Genomic DNA, 17332 nt, shown 5'->3' with positions numbered 1-17332 from the left:
TGGGTTTACAAAAAATCATGGACATTGACCAGTTTATCTGTGAACATGTTTCATTCACCTCAACCTGGAAGGTCTTTGTTTATCTTAGAGTAGGAGTCAATGAAAAGTGAACTATCAGCTGTTGGCTGCTTTGTGGAAGAATCATCAACATCACTCTCCCTTATATAAAACCCAAATGGAAAGTTGAGTTCTTTCCGTTAGAACAAAATAGATATTCAACCACCATTCGTTTCACAAAGGTTTTGCCAATAACTATTCTTAAAACTGGTATTTGGCAGGTCTCACTTGATCACAATCTAGTATACAGGAAGTGATGTAGTTTATGCTTTCAGAAGCAGCAACTGCAATAAATAAAATAAGATCTTGGTTGTATGAAAGATCCAAGGAAAAAGACGTCTTCGTACCCATCACACACTCCGAAACGATTACCCTCGGTCTCCTCTCCATCCTTTAATCAACAAGCTCTCAAGTTCACCAGTTTGCAGATATATCAGAGTTTTGAGTCAAAGACTTTGGAAAGGAAGCATGTCTGTTCATCAAAAAAGCACATGCACTATTGAAGATAGAAACTGCTTAAAGAAATAATTATTTATGAATTTGATGCCGATTCATTTAACCTTTCTGGTTTGTTTGGAGTAAACAGAAGGCCGACTGGGTAGTTAAACCTACCAACAAAGAAAAATACATCACAGGTAGAGAGAGAATCAGTTTGATGTGAGCATACATTACGAGCACAAGACAAACAAATGGTCAGGAAAGACATCCATGGAAGGGAACATCCAGCGGCCTGAGAACAGAAGGCACATTCCACTCTGGGCTACCGCAGCACGCCTATCTGAACCTCACACTGCTTATGAAGCAACACCTTTTAAAGCCCGGCAACAGAACCGAGCCAGTTTAGTCTCTGTCGTTGTAACAAGCTGCCCCTCGTGTGAAGAACCTTTCCCCAATTGATTTCGGGCCCTGAGCCAAAGCACAAGAGCTGCTGTTGGAATATTTAACCCCTCAAAACGGTTCTCTCAAGAGATAAGTTATTATTTATGTATAATTACTTGACATCATTTGGAGTTTATACACATTAAATGGCAGATTGGTGAATAATCTAAAAGATAAAAATGAGCGTTTCTTACCGTCCACACAGAAAACTTGGTGAATAATGATAAGGGGATTCTAACATTTGTTGTTAACATTTGAGTGACTGTTTATACATGTTTAGCTGAGTATCCAAACCAGACAAGTGTCTAAAGCATATTGTACGATGCAAAAATAAATATTTGTAGAAAAGAAAACACAGGCCGATTTGTTAACAGCACTACCAGCTTTACAAACTAAGGCACCAGCGATGCAGGACAACAAAAGTCACATTTCGATAAGCGGGGTCTTGTTTTAAGGTAACTGAAATCATAATGAAATGATATACTGTATATCGAAAACAGATATTTCAGTTGAAGTGTCTACATGTAAGCCCATATCGTAACTTAATTTGACAAACTATTAAAAACATCAAAAATGCACTTCAGTGGCTGGTTAACCGTTCTTGAAAATAGCCCCCAGCCAGCAGAAACGTCACGTCTCTGTGACGTACTCATGGTCCAAAATGGTTCAACAATCAGTTAAAACAGGAACACATTGAAGAAAGACGATGAAATTTAAACAGCCATCTATTAAATGTACATTCTCCAAGTGCTGCAGCTGAACAAAGTGTTAATTAAACCTCCTCAACAACACTTCAGTGTCTGTGAACCCCACCCCCCACCCCCCCCCCCCAAACTCTGGTTGCCTTTGGGAAATCATTCCTTCTATAATGCATCTCTTTCACTCACTTGTAATGATTCAGTAAGACTGTTAATAACAGAGAACAGAGAATGGCGCTTCATTTCAGTACTCGAATGCCTGCCTATGAAGTGTTTCTTTGAGAGCCGTCAGTGGCCACATATAATGAGTTTGTCCTGCTATAATGATGTTCGTCCAAGGTATACCTAACAGCTCAGAACATCTTTTAGAAATCTCAAGCTTTGTATTAAATAAGAAAGCTTAACCATTTTGGCGAAACACACAGAATGCTTAAAAATAAAAAAATGGAACCTGCACAAACATGAGTGTGGCGTCGTAAATATTGACATCATTGTTAATTATACAGCTCAGCTTGGAACCAGAGAGCGGACAAGCATCCACGTGGTCTAGTTAATCCTGACCTGTGGTGAAAACGAGTTATCTTTTTGGTCTATTTCAGTTATTTTACCACCCAGCAGGTTACGTTTCAGCAGGGAGGGCTGTTTACTTTGCGTAAAAAAAAAAATCACCAGCTGCCATTCAACCTGGGAGCTATTATTAAAAAAAACCCTGGAAATGAGCTGCGTTCCTACAAAGCCAGGGAGCACAGCAGATAAATTAACAGCAGACTCTGTCCATATGGTAGTAAATTGATCTGTGGGTGGTGTGTTTGTCTGTGCTAACAGGTAGCAAATCATCCCAGAGTGGCTGTCTTCTATTGTTATAAAATCTAGCTGGCAGGCAAAAAATGTGCTACAATGCCAAAAGAGGTTAGTTTTTACACCCAGTAATCCCTCAAAACCCCCATTAACCATGACATGTTTCTATCTCTGCGTGCTGACCAGGCAGGAGGAATTCTTATCTAAGACCTGCATTACTATGGATGCTGTTCTTGTAGTTTTAACCCGTTTTATATCTCTTTGTATTGTGTGTACTCTTCTAGACATATAAGCAGGGAAGCGAAAAAACAGCTGGTTTCACCAACAAACCTTCTTTCTGCAAGAGAGGGAGGAAGTTATCAGTTAAGTCTGCTGCTGTTGTATTTTGGGGGATTTAAAAAAAAAAAACTTTAAACTCTTGGATGGCACAGGATTGGATAAGTAGGGACATTGCCTCCACCACCCATACTGCAGTTTATATACCTCAGTATTTACAAATGGCTAATGAAGACTCATTTAAAAAGGTACATTTTACTCAAACAGTTCTCAATGAAACCCTAAATAAAAAAATAACATCCTCAGCAAGCCTGCCTTTCTTTGTCAGTTGGGTTGCTTAATAACTTAATGACATTGCATCTTTGCAATGTGGTTTCTGGATTTGGGAGCAGTGCTCTTATTTCCAAGTACAAGCCAACTGATAAGAGGGACTCACGTACACTGAAAGTGTATTAAAGTAGATAAGTATAAATCAATTTTCTGTACTAATCATGTATTGTTGCCACGGGGATGCAGTGGGAGAACATGGAATAAGGTCCAAAGCAGTAAAGGGAACTTAAGTGCTTGACCAGCATTAAGGAGCACTAGGTATTTCTGTGCGAATCACTCTAGCGGAGCAGCAGAGATGCACAGGTTGTTTAAGGCACAGGCAACTTGCACAATCTTATCAAAGGTTGAGAGGTTCGACGTGCGCTCAGAGGCCGTGGTGAAGGGGCTCTCGACTGGGCCTGTGAGCATGGCGTACCTCTGCTTCACCATGGAGATCACCCTCTCCACATGCCTCTGCACGCTCAGTGTCTCGGAGGAAGAATCAGCCAGCGGCGAGCCCTCTGAGCTGCAAGCAATTCTAAACAGAGCTCCGCGTGCGGCCACCGAATCTGCGATGTTGAGATCGCGGCTCGCCAATACGACGTCACCTGGAAGAAGCTTGCACAGAAATCCGCAGCCCTCCGCCAGGCTTCTGTCACTGACGTTTCCCAGCACGCCCCTAGAGACAAAGGTGACAACGCCTTGCGGAGCCACACCAATCAGATACTTTAACACATTATAACTTGATCCCACCCCCTGAGAGCTTGGCACCATCCTCTGCTGTTGCTGCTGCTGCTGGTTGCCCCGGGAAACCGGCTCCTCAAAAGGCACCATGAAACAGTCTATGATGACAGCGCAGTCAGGATGGGAGGTGCGAAGAGCCGCCGGCAGGTTTTTCCGGAGCTCAGCTCTAGAAGGCCAGAAGACAGCTGTCGGCACCAGAGTGGAGGACATGATGTTGACCATCTGGTGCACTGTTCTGGTTACCGTACCGACTTTCACGCCAAAGCGGTAGGCCAGGTCTTGATTGCGGAGGTCCAGACGGAGCCGCATCAGTGTCAGCAGCAGCTGCTGAAACTTTGAGAGCTTCATGTTTTTCATCCCATCCATGTGAGGTGCCAGCAGCCACATGACCGTCTCTAGGACAAAGTAGTTGGGTAAACCAGTGTAAAACTTTACTTTCTCTGCATCGTTCCTCAAGGAGTTCTCAGAGAGGGACATTTTCTCCACAGACTCCCTGAGGGCCTGGTTCTCCCTCTTCAGGGCTTTCAGGATGTCGTCAAAGTTAACTGATGCATCAGATGTCTGAGCGAACTTTCCCTTCTTGCTGTCACTCACAGATTCGTCGTCATCGTCTTCATCAGTGCTGAGGGAGGAGGACCCACTTTCCTCCGCAATGGCCTCCTGCTCCCTCTCCTCAGGATGCTCTTCCGGGCCCCGCTCCCCCACCACAGACCTGCCCTGACCCTGCAGGAACAACAAGGCGTTGGCCGCCTCCACGCGGGCTTCCTGCTTGTCCAGGATCTCCAAGGCACCTGGCTCCTTCATCTCTGGGGATAAGGGAGCAGTCGTGAACACAGAAGGAACATAATCTGGCGAACGCGGATTCTTCACCTGTTTACCTGCATGTAGAAAAAGAAGAGGTAGTAAATGGGGAGGAGGTGAAAATTGTCTCCTTATGGCATTTCTCCAAATAACAGTCTACTTTAGTCAGTGGAGTTTGAGGACAAATTGTAGTGGGCAAGCAGCCATGACTTTTCCCCATTTGTGCTGCTACATTGTCCCACTCAAAAAGAGCAAAGTGAGCAGTTTGATAACGACTGAAACAGCAACAGATTTTATGGTTAGGTGCAGGATTGGGAAACATGTAATAAGGTTTCTTGTGGGTGTGACAATTTAGGGCTTGTTGTGATGGGAAATTATAGCTCCAGTTATGAACAGTTACTATACATAATTGTGATTTTGCACACACAAGCAAAATGTGAACAGTATATTGATGAAACAGGAAGTTGTTTCAAATCACAACAGGACCAAAACGTTACAGTAACCGGATCCAAATTATCTTATTCTTGATTACTTCGTATATATATATATATATATATATATATATATATATATATATATATATATATAAATAAGACACTATATATATAGTGAATCTTCAGCTAATGCATCTCTGAAGAGTTTTTAACAATAACTTTACATCAACAACAGCATGGAAAAGTACATTAAGTATACACGCGCAGACACCAGGCTAAATAAATTATGAAACAAATAAAGAGATGTGAAAATAATATGCACAGTTTTTCCACTCAAAACTGGCACAAATCACAAGATGTGAATTAATTAAATTCCTGTACCTTTTGTAAAAAAAATAGTTTAGGTTTGATTAGCAATTAATCTTAATATTTAAAGCTTCACAGCTGAAAATAGTTTTGGTTATCTATTCAAAATATTAAAACTGATTTATTTGAGGTTTTTAGCTGATAATCATACCGAGACCAAATCTGACTAAGTTTAAGAAATAACTACTGGCTAATAAAAAAAAATTAATTAATCGATAATGACCATAACTTTATCGTTTAGAAAAAAATTCAGTCAAGCCTAAATCAAGTGTACTACCAGTTGTAAATATACCAAATATGACACTGTACCCACTAAACGTAAACAAACCAGAAATCTTTAGATCCACTGACATCAAAATGCATTTTGAATCTCTCAGTTGGACATATCCTCTTGTATAATTTGAGCAACATTAAACTGACCCGGAACAAATCAAACAGTGGGATAGGTTTCTGTTTCAGCGTTGTACTGCATTCATACCTGAGATGAAGTGAGTACTACACAGCCGACTGCCGTCGTTCGGCACCCAGCCGTCGCGGTTCACAGCAGCTATCCAGCGCTGCTTCCTCTCGGGGTCCCGGGGGAAACGGTAGAACGATAAGGTGGTGCCCGGTGTCCTTCTGTTCCTACAGCCTGCCACCACACATGTGTGAACCATAGTAAGGCCACGGAGAAGCGTGGAGGTGTGCGCTGCTATTTGTTGGGTGTTTTGACTCCCAAAATGGTGGCCGACCAGAGGGTGAAAAAAAAAAGAAAAAAAAACAGTAGTGCCGTCACCAACGGTCGTTTACATTCACCGATCTAATTGGACCACCTTAGGGCGACGTCATTGAAATGCGATCCTTACTCACGCGGTGCTGCAACAACGCTGACGGCCTGAAAGTGTAGTAAAATAATACAATAAAAACAATAAACAATAAAAAATGTTACCTATATGTGGCTTCAGAGCCGAATAACAGAAGCTAAAGAAAAAAAACACAAAGGGTTGAAGCCGAAGAAAACGTTACGGTTAACTGGCTACCTTAACGTAGATGTTGATGTAGCTAGCAAGCTAGATGCAACAACTCGTTGACGTTACCCTGGTTACCGCGACATTTAACTAAATATGTAAACAATCAATGATAGCATAGTTGTCGAAAATGTCACCGTGCTGGGGTGTAGTTGATCGGGGACGTAACACGAGTACACAGCATCATCTGGCTTTCACTCACAGCAGACAGCCATGACTGTGCTCATCATTTATAGCCCAAGATTCTGAAGGAGTGAACACCATGTGAGCTTACAATACTGTGCAAGGAGTAATTACTTTATTTATTTTTTTTAGAGCTTTAGCCTTTTGCATATATTCACATTAATAACAAAAAAGTATGTGGACACCAGCTGTCCTGTGTACTTTTGGTTTAGGGAAATCTAGACCAAAAGTACCAAAATTGGAAGGTAAATCCTGATGCTGCATCATACAGTGATTTGAGCTTTGAAGTTCTTGACCTTGGAAACAGAAGTTGATAGAACAATCCCACCACAAGGTCCATTTAGTAGCTGTTCTGGAGCTTGGAGATATGAATCATATGATCTTCCTTAGCAGATGCAGTCATGTGATTGTAGATGTTCACATTTCCATGTTTCTAAGCACTTTTAAGGTCTTCTCATTCATATTGGCATAAAAGTCAAAATTGAAACAGCTGACTAAATAATCCAGAGTCGATGTCATAGATGTAATTCCAATCACTGGACAAATTGGAGATGTGTGCAGTGATTTGGAGGTCTGGAATCAGGCTAAATCCAGGTTGGGCTGTGGTAAAGTGCTAAAATATCTGCTGCTTTAAAGTCTTATGTACATGTTTACACATTTATGTGACCAGATTTCTTTCCCCACTGCTCATTGTAAATCAACTGTTAGAGGGAGACGTGGCATATTGTAAATCAAAGCAGTTTCCTTTTTTAGCCTGAATAATGAATGCTGCCGACTACCGTTCTGATCATACACTTATACTAAGTTAATACGTCTGTCATCTTTTATCTATCATTAATTGAACTTTATTTTAAAAGTAAAATATTTTTTTTAAATATTCTACACAATTATTACTATTATTTTCCATATTATGTGCAGTAATGTGTTATGATTTTATTATATACAAAATGCAAGTGCAAATTATTGACTAGCCATGCATCAGCACTATTTACAATCTGGACACAAACAGATACAAACGTTATCAAGCCTGCTTTCTCTTTGAATATTGATAGAAGCCAGCCAGAGTTGAGCACGTCTGTAACTTAAATATGGATGTACAAAGCAGGTTTTTGTGAGTGTAGATGGGACTACATTTGGTGTAAGTGTAATGTATCCAAGCAGCCTTTAGCTCTGTGTGCTCAGTTTGTACACAGAGGTGTTCGCGGCTCCTCCCACATGCTGCAGCCTCTTGAGCTCCGTTAGACAGAGGATGTAAATAGGGGTCTTGTTACCAACGTTGGTAATCCTCCTCAGCTCCTCCATCTGAATCTCTGTCTTTTCTCCTGCAGAGGGCACCACAGGACATCAACCGATTAGATGCATCAGACAGCTGCTAGGTCCAAAAAGTCAGATATTTTTTTCTATTTTTGTTCATATGATTGTTCGCTAGTATTTCTGATATATCTGTAAAACCCGGCTTTCTGATTTATTTCATGTACTTAAAGTGGAGAGGAATCACCTTGTTATGGTATCTGTGTTGTCTTGGCTTGGTTTTTGAGTGGCAGGAGGTAATTTAGACAATATCTTAATTTATTATCCTGAAGTGTTCTGTAGCACTGACCTCTACACTCTGCCGTGAACATGTTGATGTTGTGGACGGCCTGGTTGAGGCTGGACAGAGTCATCTGCCTCAGGTATTTGGGTAAACTCTGGAACTCGCTCTCTGACACCACAGACAGACTTGCAGCTCTGGGAAGAGGACTGAAGGGAAGAGGACATGTCACATTTAAAATTTTGATTAAAAAAAATGATACCAGGGTGACATAAATAAAACAAAGAGATGGAAGGAAATAAACACCAATCATGATTAGAAACAGACAGGACAGACAAAACCAACAACCTCAAAATCCCAAATCTATTGGAAATATATATAAAAATTATACTACATCCCTGAATATCTTCAATTAATATTCTTTTCTTCTACTCAGCAGCAGTCCGATCTCATTTGATCTGCAACTTTTGGAGGGAGATTCTTGATATTGTAGATATTCTATAATAATATATTCTTCAAGGTAGGTAAGTGGTTTTCTGAGTTACTTCACCTGTTTTTATCTTTTTCTGGCCTGACATGTGGGTGAACAACCGCCGTGGCAGTCTTCTTCACCTGAGCCTGGGACAAAAGCTACAAAATAAAAGAGACATCATAAGTGAAAAAAGCACACAAGAAGAGTACGACAGGAATCTTACATATTAAACATTTGGTTTTGATGTCATGTCAAATAAGACCAAAAGGTTTCTTGGAAGACAGGAAAATTCATCTCTATCTGAAAACTAAAGGTACAGAATGTCTGCAGTTAATCAGCGAAGACAAAACTGCAGGTTTGGTCTTTTAAGTTGTAAGATGTGCTGTTAATGGGAATAAACAAGACTTACTTTACAGATGTCCTGTGTGACAGAGCTGAGGTCTGGCATCTCTGGCTCTTCGTAGTCCACCCTGATGCGAGGTGTCCCCAAGCTGAACTCCTGGGTGGGTCCGTCCAGCTCCAGAGTGTTGACAGTGAGCTCCTTGGTCACCTTTTCATGCTCACTAGTCTTCTTGTGCATTTTAGCGCTTCTCTGTCGGCAAACATTAAACAAAGAGGCTCAAGTTGATCTTTTAACATGAAGTCTTTATTTCACTGCGCAGAAGTCAAAAGCAAATATTAGAAATTTCAGCAACCGATTGTGGATTTTTATCAGTTTTAGAAATGATTGGTTTCTTTGAAAGATTATTTTGTTATTTCAGGGCTATATTTTCCTCTATACAGTGTATTATGATGGTCCATAGACGACTGTCTTGCAATATACAGAGTTACCATCATTATCATGGCCATTGTATCATGAGAGTAATATTATTTGAGGCACCTGCTCAACCACACTGAGCAGTGTCAGGCTACGACGTAAGAAATGACCACAATCCTCGAATCAAATGGTCATGAATTATTGGCTGTGACTGGAAAGACTTCAGCAAACCATTCTTCAATAACATGGCCATTTCTGTTTTAGTAATCTTTCAAAAGAATATAGTCTGGTCAATTTTGGGATACAGCAGTCAGTATGACCTGTGGCTTTCCTTTGGTCTTACACTTTGTAACGAATTTCCCAAAACAGACTCCAGGTTTGGCATCTCTGGCATCTGCTTGTCCTCCAAACCCACGATGGATATCTCTGGCTCACTGTACTCCCAGGTGCGTTTGGAGCTGGTTGCTCCGTTACGAGGAGGTGTTGGAAGTTCGAGGGTGTGACTAATATCATCATTAGCGTGCATGTTGATAGGCTCAGGCTGCCGTGCACTCTACGGACACACGAACAAAAAGGCACAAACTCTGAGCTGAAAGTTTTTGTGTTCTGCGAGTCTGAATGAGGAAATAAAGAAATCCATTTTCTTCACATTGCTATTGGCTAAAAAAAATACACACACATTCTTTATACCTTTTTTGTGCTGACCAGCCGGTTCATGTATGGGGTTTGAAACGCTGGGACCTGAGGGGTAGAAGGCAGGTTTCCAGGGCAACCAGGGGATTCTGGGTCACCATTGCCTGGAGCAAGTAGGGAGCTGTGACCGTTTGTCTTTTTGATCTTGAACCCCGGGGTGCAAAACACTGGTGGCTCTGGGGACTCCAAGTTGTTTACTGAAGGCAATAAGAAGAATGTGATATAAGGCAGATGACAAAACATGTTTAATTTCAGTGCTTTTTCTTTCCGTTTAAACCTTAGGAATACTATTTTATTTCATACTTCCACTACAAGTTATTCGCTAACAATTTAATACAATGATTTATGATTGAGAGCAATTGTAGAAAAAAAGATTTAATTTCTAGTTCAGCATTATTACAAGCAGAGTAATGAACAGACCAAAATGTGAGTATGGAAAAGTACCAAAAGCTGGTATTAAATGTCTGGTCACATTTGTAATCTTGTTTATTTATTTTCCATGAACAAGAAGTTCTTAATTTAAATAAAGATTTCGCCAATTTTAAACTGTTTTATTTAGGCTTTGGCTTATTTGTTAATGAAAAGGAATTTCAGAAAACGTGTTAATACTTCTCAATGTAATGTATCAACAAAAGTATGGTTTTGGTACCAATACTCAGGTACTGAATCGGCACTAGTATTGAAAAAATACAAACGATACCTAGCCCTAGTTGTAGAGGTGTTTAGAAAAGGCATAAGAGAAATAAGAGCTAAGGAGAATGTTAAACTTGAGGATGCTTGATCAGAAACCAGGTCCTTGATAAAACTGAATATAAGAAGGCTATAAAGGCTTACATTTAAAACAGTTTCATACCTTTTGTCTGCAAACTCTCCATTAGAGAGTTCACTGGTGGTGCAGGTATTTCTTGTGATGGTCTGTTAAAGAAGAGGACACTCATAAAGCAGTAATAAGCAGTGGCTAGCGACTGTTGAAAGAGCTCCAGCAGTGCTGCTGCAAATCCTGCGTGTTGCCAGTAGAGGTCAATAAAGGTAACGATTATGTAATGCACATTATGTTCTACCTTTGGGGCTTTTCAACGTTCTTCCGGAACAGATCCATAGTGAAGTCGTTGTTCAGACACATGGTGTGCTCCGAGATGCCAAAGTCATGCATCTGTGGTGTCTGTAGCTCATCGTCATCCATCCGCAGGGCACATTTGGGAGTCAAGGGCATGGGTGGCGGTGCAGGCGTGTTGAGTGAGGGGTGAGGGAGGCTCATCTCAGGCATAGGGGGCACTTCAGAGCACCACTCCGCCCCTGCCAGGGTTCTCTTCAGCTGCATCTCAGACAGACCGAAGTCAGAGAGCTGCGGGGTTCGCAACACATCAGTGAAGGGTGGCGGTCCCACTTTCAGGGGCGATGAGGAGTGATTACCTTCAACCTCCTCCTGACTTCCCTCTTCTCCTTCTGCTGACTTAGTTTCACTCTCATCTGCTTCTTCGTCTTCAGCCTCGGACTCATGGCCTGTATAAGAGAAAGTCACAATAAAAACAGATTTTGAGTGCATCTTGTTTCCTTTCGTGAATGAGTTAAGAACAGTAGAGATAATAAAACAACACCTTGCATTGCAGAACATCATCAGTAAATATCAATGTGTTCTTTACAGACATAATTATTTTCACAAACAGGTAAATTATGTTTGACTCCCTCCAATACAGCTACAGTCATTACTTACTGGTTGGTCTCTGGGTGTTTCTGGGAGCTTGGTAACCATATTTTTCCCAGTGTTCCTTTAAGTTCTGGATGTCCTTAGTGACCCTCTGCTCCATCACTCTGCAGGCCTTAATGAAGCTGCTCACCTCATTCTTCTGTGCTTTCTGCTGAGCCAATTGTTCCTGGATCTGCCCCTGTATGATGACAGATGGGAGTTGATCAGTTTCAAGTTAACAGGCCCACAGATTTGTGATGATATTCTTCACAAAACTGATACTATAAAGATAGTGTGTTAGAAACAGGCTGAATAATACAAATACTTTTACACAAGAAAATTATTCATTCTCTACAAACAATGTCTACTATTATTTCATTTGCTGACACCTGCAGCTAACAATGGTTAGGGTTATACTAATAATAATAATAACAATAATAATAATAGATATGTCAATTAAAGTCTTTGGTAGCATAACAAAAAAGTTATAAACTATATTGCAGGGCCATTGTGTTTGAGTGCTATACAGCAGTTACACTCATGCCAAACTCAATTTACAATCTGTCAGATTTTCGTCTTGTAAGAGTAAACACACTTATCTTGACTCAATACCTTCTGGTAGTCGTTACAGACTTCTGGTCTACAGGCAGCTGGAGAGCCAGTTTATTTTAATAAAAGGTCAGCTTTAACTGAGTGTTAAGTGTTTGATCCCACCAACTGGCACCAACAGCATGTCAACGGGCGGTCATTAAAAAAAATTAGAAACCAAATAACTTAAGTAACTTTAATATAATGAACACTGTAGTATTTGGTGTATTCGATGTAAATTGCTGCTGGGGATGTGATACATACAGGTATCACGTTTCATTGTGCCGATACATAAATTATTAGATTAATAAACAGAGTCTGGTGTACAGTTTTCACAAAGATATTGCCGTACCTTCAGGTTCCCGACGTCACAGTTCAGTTCGTGATATGCTCGCATCGCTTTCGCTGTGATTTCTGAAATAATAAGGAGCTCATATTGACTTATGAAAACTAGATAAGTGATTTATACATGCTTTACAGGGGCTGCACAACGGGTTTGCGTGTCGGTGTGTCACTCACCGCTGTCATCGTCGTTGTTGCGGTTTTCAAAGGTGTGCTGGAGCTTGGCAGTTTCTGATTCTAGAGTCACCGCCAGCTTTCTCAGCTTGACAAAAAACCGTGCCGTCGGGTCCATTTTCAGATAAGAGTCTAACTAAATTATGCAAACGTGCATTCAAACAATGTCATACAAATTCTTACAATTACAACTTGTTTACCTACTCTCTTCGTTTCAATTTTGGCGCCTCTTCCGGCTTTAGGCGGAAGCGTCTTCTTCTTCTAGGGTTTTCGGCGCTCGGTCCAAATTGTTTCATTCGCGCCCCCTATGTTGACAGTTGGGATTTTTTCTTTTCACAAAACTGGAGTGTTGGAATTCAAGTGAAACAAATAAAGCAACGTTTCACACAACGTGCCTAATGACATATCATTATTATTATTATTATTATTATTATCTTAATGATCTTTTGTGGATCCTGTGTAAATAATTATATTTGAGTGTTTGTGCAATCTGACAATCTCCGGGATAGGAAAGGGCTCATATTGGCAAATATGAATTTAACTGCAATAATTTGAGTCGAGTTCGAGTAGAAGCATGTATTATGTATTGTAATGGGGTGTATGTATGTATGTATGATCCGCTGTCTGGGGAAAGTCAGTCAACACATTCATCAGGCCTCAGTAATAGTTTAGCTACAGATTACATGGAATAGACTCCTATCATGCGACTTCTCCATGCTTCATCCTCCTCTCAAGTTCAGAGAGAGCTGTGGGTGGAGAACTCTTATCAGATTAACTGGTCGTTCAGGAGAGTGTATAAATATTGGACAAACTGTGAAGGTCAGTACAAACCTGCTGAAGTGAGATACAAAAAGAACCCAACAGGTTTCAAGTTTGGTCTGGTAAATCAGAGAATTTACACCAATTTCTGTCATTTCTAAATAATAGGAAACATTTCTTACACCGGTTATCAGGAATGTGGGGTTAACTATTCACTTTCTCCCTCTGTCAGAACACACCTCTGCAGCCATGGCGATGTTTGGAAAGGTTTTGGAGCCAGTGGGCTACATGCAAACTGTGAGGTGAGTTTTCTCTCTAAACACATTCCAGATTGTACAAGTGCTCCTGAATATCACAGACTGCTAAAAATAAAACAACATATCTTCCAAATACATTTCCATTCCATAAGCAGAACCCTGTTAAATTGCTGTATGTGAAAGATTTTGAAGTGAATCAGGAGTGTGTGTGTATGTGGTGCTCAGGGTCCAGGTCCAGGGCATATGCTCCTATCTGGGCGGCAGCGCCACAGCAGAGGAGACAGAGGTGGCCAAGAAGAACCTGGACCACATTGATCAGGAGCTGGGGGCATCGGGTCATGGCCTGCTGGACGACCAGGAGGTCCACCGGCTGGAGGACGACCTGGCGGTGGTCTACTACCAGCTGGGTACAGCGGTGAGGAAACTGTCATCATACATGCATAATTAGTAGAGCCAACTACCTGTCTGGGTATTTTGGAGGGTAGTCTATTATATATATATATATATATATATATATAAAAAAAAGGGAGGACTGGAGTGTTTTATTGTGAAGGTTAGGAGAAGGGTGGAGCAGCAGTCACACAACTTTCCCACAGTGCTACCAAAGTTATGGAATCATATGCAGGTAGACAGTTTAAATTTTTGCCTAAAGAATATAAACAGTTAAATATTTTACTCACGTCTCCTCATGCAGCAGTTTTGTTAGCATTAATTATTTATTAATTTATTCTAGTCAGCTACTCAAAACACTTAACATCACGAGAAATGCATCATCATAGCATCTGTGTATGCTGTCATTCACTGCTTATTTTGTCTCTGTATTTAAAAGGAAATGACACGTTCTCTACTTGCAGTCCCTCTTGTGACTGCTAGGGATTCAATGTCCTGTTCAAGGACACCTCAGTAGGACAGCAGTTTACCAATTTAAGGACTTTAACTTTGCTTCCCCTGATGAATGAACGTGGATTTATGAATTAGATGCTATGCATAGGGATCAAAACTTTCATTGCTAGTTTGACCTACAGTTGTCTGAGATGAAACTGTCCTTGAACAGCCTTGAGATCGACTTTCTTGCTCCCACGTCGAGCTGGATAAGAAACAAAGGGTGAAGGATTTGGTGGCAGTGGTAGCATTAAAGCTGAGCAGTGTTCTGTGACCTGCTGCTGACTAATAGATGGACAGCTGAGAGGAGAGAAAACGTGTATTTATAGCCGATTTAACAGCAGCACTAGATTTGGTTTTATAAACATGGTCAAGGGCTCTTAAGGCGGAGCCGACCTTGAGAAGTAACAAATGCTCTGCCAATTTTCCTAAACTGATGTATGACTGTGACTGAACTCATCACTCTAAGCGTGTTATGTAAATGTAGATATGTGACCAGATGTATGATTGAAGCATCTGTTCTACCAGAATTAGTATTAACAGGCTTATGTTTTTTATTTTCTGTTTAATTATTTAAAACCGTTCACAGGACGTGCTCTCCTTTCACTCAGTGTTTATTTGTACAAATCTCTGAAATGACCTGCGTGCAGAAGCCATTTCATCTCATAAGTTTTCAGGCATTTAAATTTGAACAACAACACTTTCCTGAATCAGTGTAGCTGAATTAAGTGAACTGAGCTCATTCCTGTTTGTTGTAAATTAATTTGAATGAAGAATAACCAGCGTCAGTTTCTGTGTCGGTGGTTTCTGGAGTGGGAATATGAAAGAAAATGTGACTCTTCATCCGCAAAAAAAAACACAGCTGTAAGTGCAGCCAAGTGCAAACCAGCTGAAATTCAGAAAAAAAAAGCTGGAGCAGCAGGGTGGAGGATTAAATCCACCCAGATTCTGGTGTGTCTTTTTATGACACTTTGGCAGGTAAAGGTCATTCTCAGCTCTTCTCATTGTGAAAATACATTTCATTACACTTTGGATCCCTTGAAGATGTCCTATGGAGCCTCATCTTAAGAAGAGATGAGGTTTCCTGTTTGATATAGGACGAGATTACATAACTCATAGCCTGATTTTACAAACCACTGTCCTGTTAGTGCATCAAATGAGCCAAAATCTTAAACCTTAACAACGATTGCAAGTGTTGTATTCCTGACAATTTATTTTATTTGAGCAGTGCATCAATGGCAAGGTGTTAGTATGAGTAAAACCTAGTGAAAAGTTATGATTCAGCTGCTGTGAACGGAGTGCTGTCTCAACAAGAGATGCAAAACGACCTCAAAGAGGCAAAACAAAGCCAGTGTTTGTGGTCATTTGTAGTCCGATGTAGGAGGGGTGTGTCCAGGGGCCCATAGTCTCATATTCTGCACATGGCTGTAGGCTATTCAGAGTTACAAATAGCAGCCATTTACTGATATCATTTCATATTAGTTAATTATTTTATTACACTGAATAAATACTGTTAGCATTAATAATATACAGTTTTAACACATATTTACTTATTCTATAAATGCTTAAAAGTTTCTAAACCTGCTGCCTTGACTCCTTTATCTTAAGAGGAAATTCTCTCACCCTTGCTGGTTTCAGGTGAGGGCCCAGTCCGACTTCACCAAGAAGGAGACGGAGGTGTTCCTGCAGTACGTGCAGGACTACCGGCTGGAGAGGCAGCTGACGGCTCTCTACAACCGACTGATGGGAGTGTCGGCGCTGACCGACCAGCCCACGCTGCTGGAGGAGCTCATACTGAGCCGCAAGCCCAAACGCTGGGAGCTGAGGGAGTTCTGCGTCAAGGTTAGTGAAGGTGGAGGACGCAGTGTGGAGGGGTGGGGGTCTTTGTGTGTTCAACTCATCTCCCTAGAGGGTTCATTAAAATGTAATTCTCTCTTATTTTACAAGTCCATTATACAGAAGCACGCGCCCCTGCTTAACTACAGCAGGAGGAAGTCTGAGGTGACACACACACACGCACGCGCGCACACACACACACACACACACACACACACACACACACACATACACACACTCGTGAAAAATGGCAGAAATAAAAAAGGACATTCGCACAAACAACTTTTCAAACTGGAGCTGAAGTGCAACTGATCTGTCATCAATATGTATTCTTCATTACAGCAGATCCAAGAAGTAAGAAGCTATTTCAGACGGCATTTCATCAAAATAATGCAAATACGCTCAATCTCCCTGAGGACAAGTTTAGAAGAAAAAAAAGGCACAGCTGTACAGGATTAAATATTCAGACCAAAAAGATAAATTTGACGGAAAAACATTGAGGTCCTGTGGGGAATGAAGCATGCTGCGTCTATCTTCTTGGTATGAAAATAAACTGAATATTTAATTCAGCAGAGCCGTGACCTTCTGTTGACTTTCTTGTGAGCTGAGTTGGCAAATTCCCTTTTGCCTACACTGTTGGTACGGGAACAAACGTTTTTTTTTATCCCCTAAAAGGAGCAACAACAGAGTGCTGAGCTGCTCAGGCTTTTAACTTCAAATTAAAATAGGAAGATCAAAGCCTGAATACTGTCTTCTGTGTGAAACAACATTACATAACTGTGATGTGACTGAAATGTCACAA

The 17332-nt window shown here is 40.9% G+C and overlaps 1 protein-coding gene across 1 annotated transcript; it reads right to left on the bottom strand.

Moving 5' to 3' along the window:
* Positions 1 to 7628: 7628 nt before the first annotated feature.
* On the bottom strand, positions 7629 to 12914 carry ska3 (spindle and kinetochore associated complex subunit 3). Its single transcript, XM_070915294.1, has 11 exons — positions 12800 to 12914; positions 12633 to 12694; positions 11720 to 11891; positions 11067 to 11508; positions 10859 to 10920; positions 10003 to 10202; positions 9656 to 9865; positions 8965 to 9147; positions 8634 to 8713; positions 8153 to 8280; positions 7629 to 7874 (listed from the first exon to the last, which is right to left on the bottom strand). Exons 1-11 carry the CDS (start codon positions 12912 to 12914, stop codon positions 7717 to 7719), a joined length of 1812 nt encoding a protein of 603 aa, XP_070771395.1. The 3' UTR covers positions 7629 to 7716.
* Positions 12915 to 17332: the final 4418 nt, after the last annotated feature.

The sequence above is a fragment of the Enoplosus armatus genome, chromosome 11 (assembly GCF_043641665.1).
Source record: "Enoplosus armatus isolate fEnoArm2 chromosome 11, fEnoArm2.hap1, whole genome shotgun sequence".
Classification (NCBI taxonomy): Eukaryota; Metazoa; Chordata; class Actinopteri; order Centrarchiformes; family Enoplosidae; genus Enoplosus; species Enoplosus armatus.
The sequence above is the reverse complement of the archived record's forward strand: the minus strand, read 5'-3'. Positions and strand labels throughout refer to the sequence as shown.

Bases quoted from the DNA above. Each gene is read 5' to 3' on its own strand.
- ska3 (XM_070915294.1), bottom strand. From the start codon at position 12,914: ATGGACCCGACGGCACGGTTTTTTGTCAAGCTGAGAAAGCTGGCGGTG. The intron at 11,509-11,719 runs GTAAGTAATGAC...TCTCTTATACAG, and splicing joins AAACACCCAGAGACCAACCA to GCCATGAGTCCGAGGCTGAA. The intron at 9,148-9,655 runs GTAAGACCAAAG...GTTTGCCGACAG, and splicing joins TGGGAAATTCGTTACAAAGT to AGAAGCGCTAAAATGCACAA.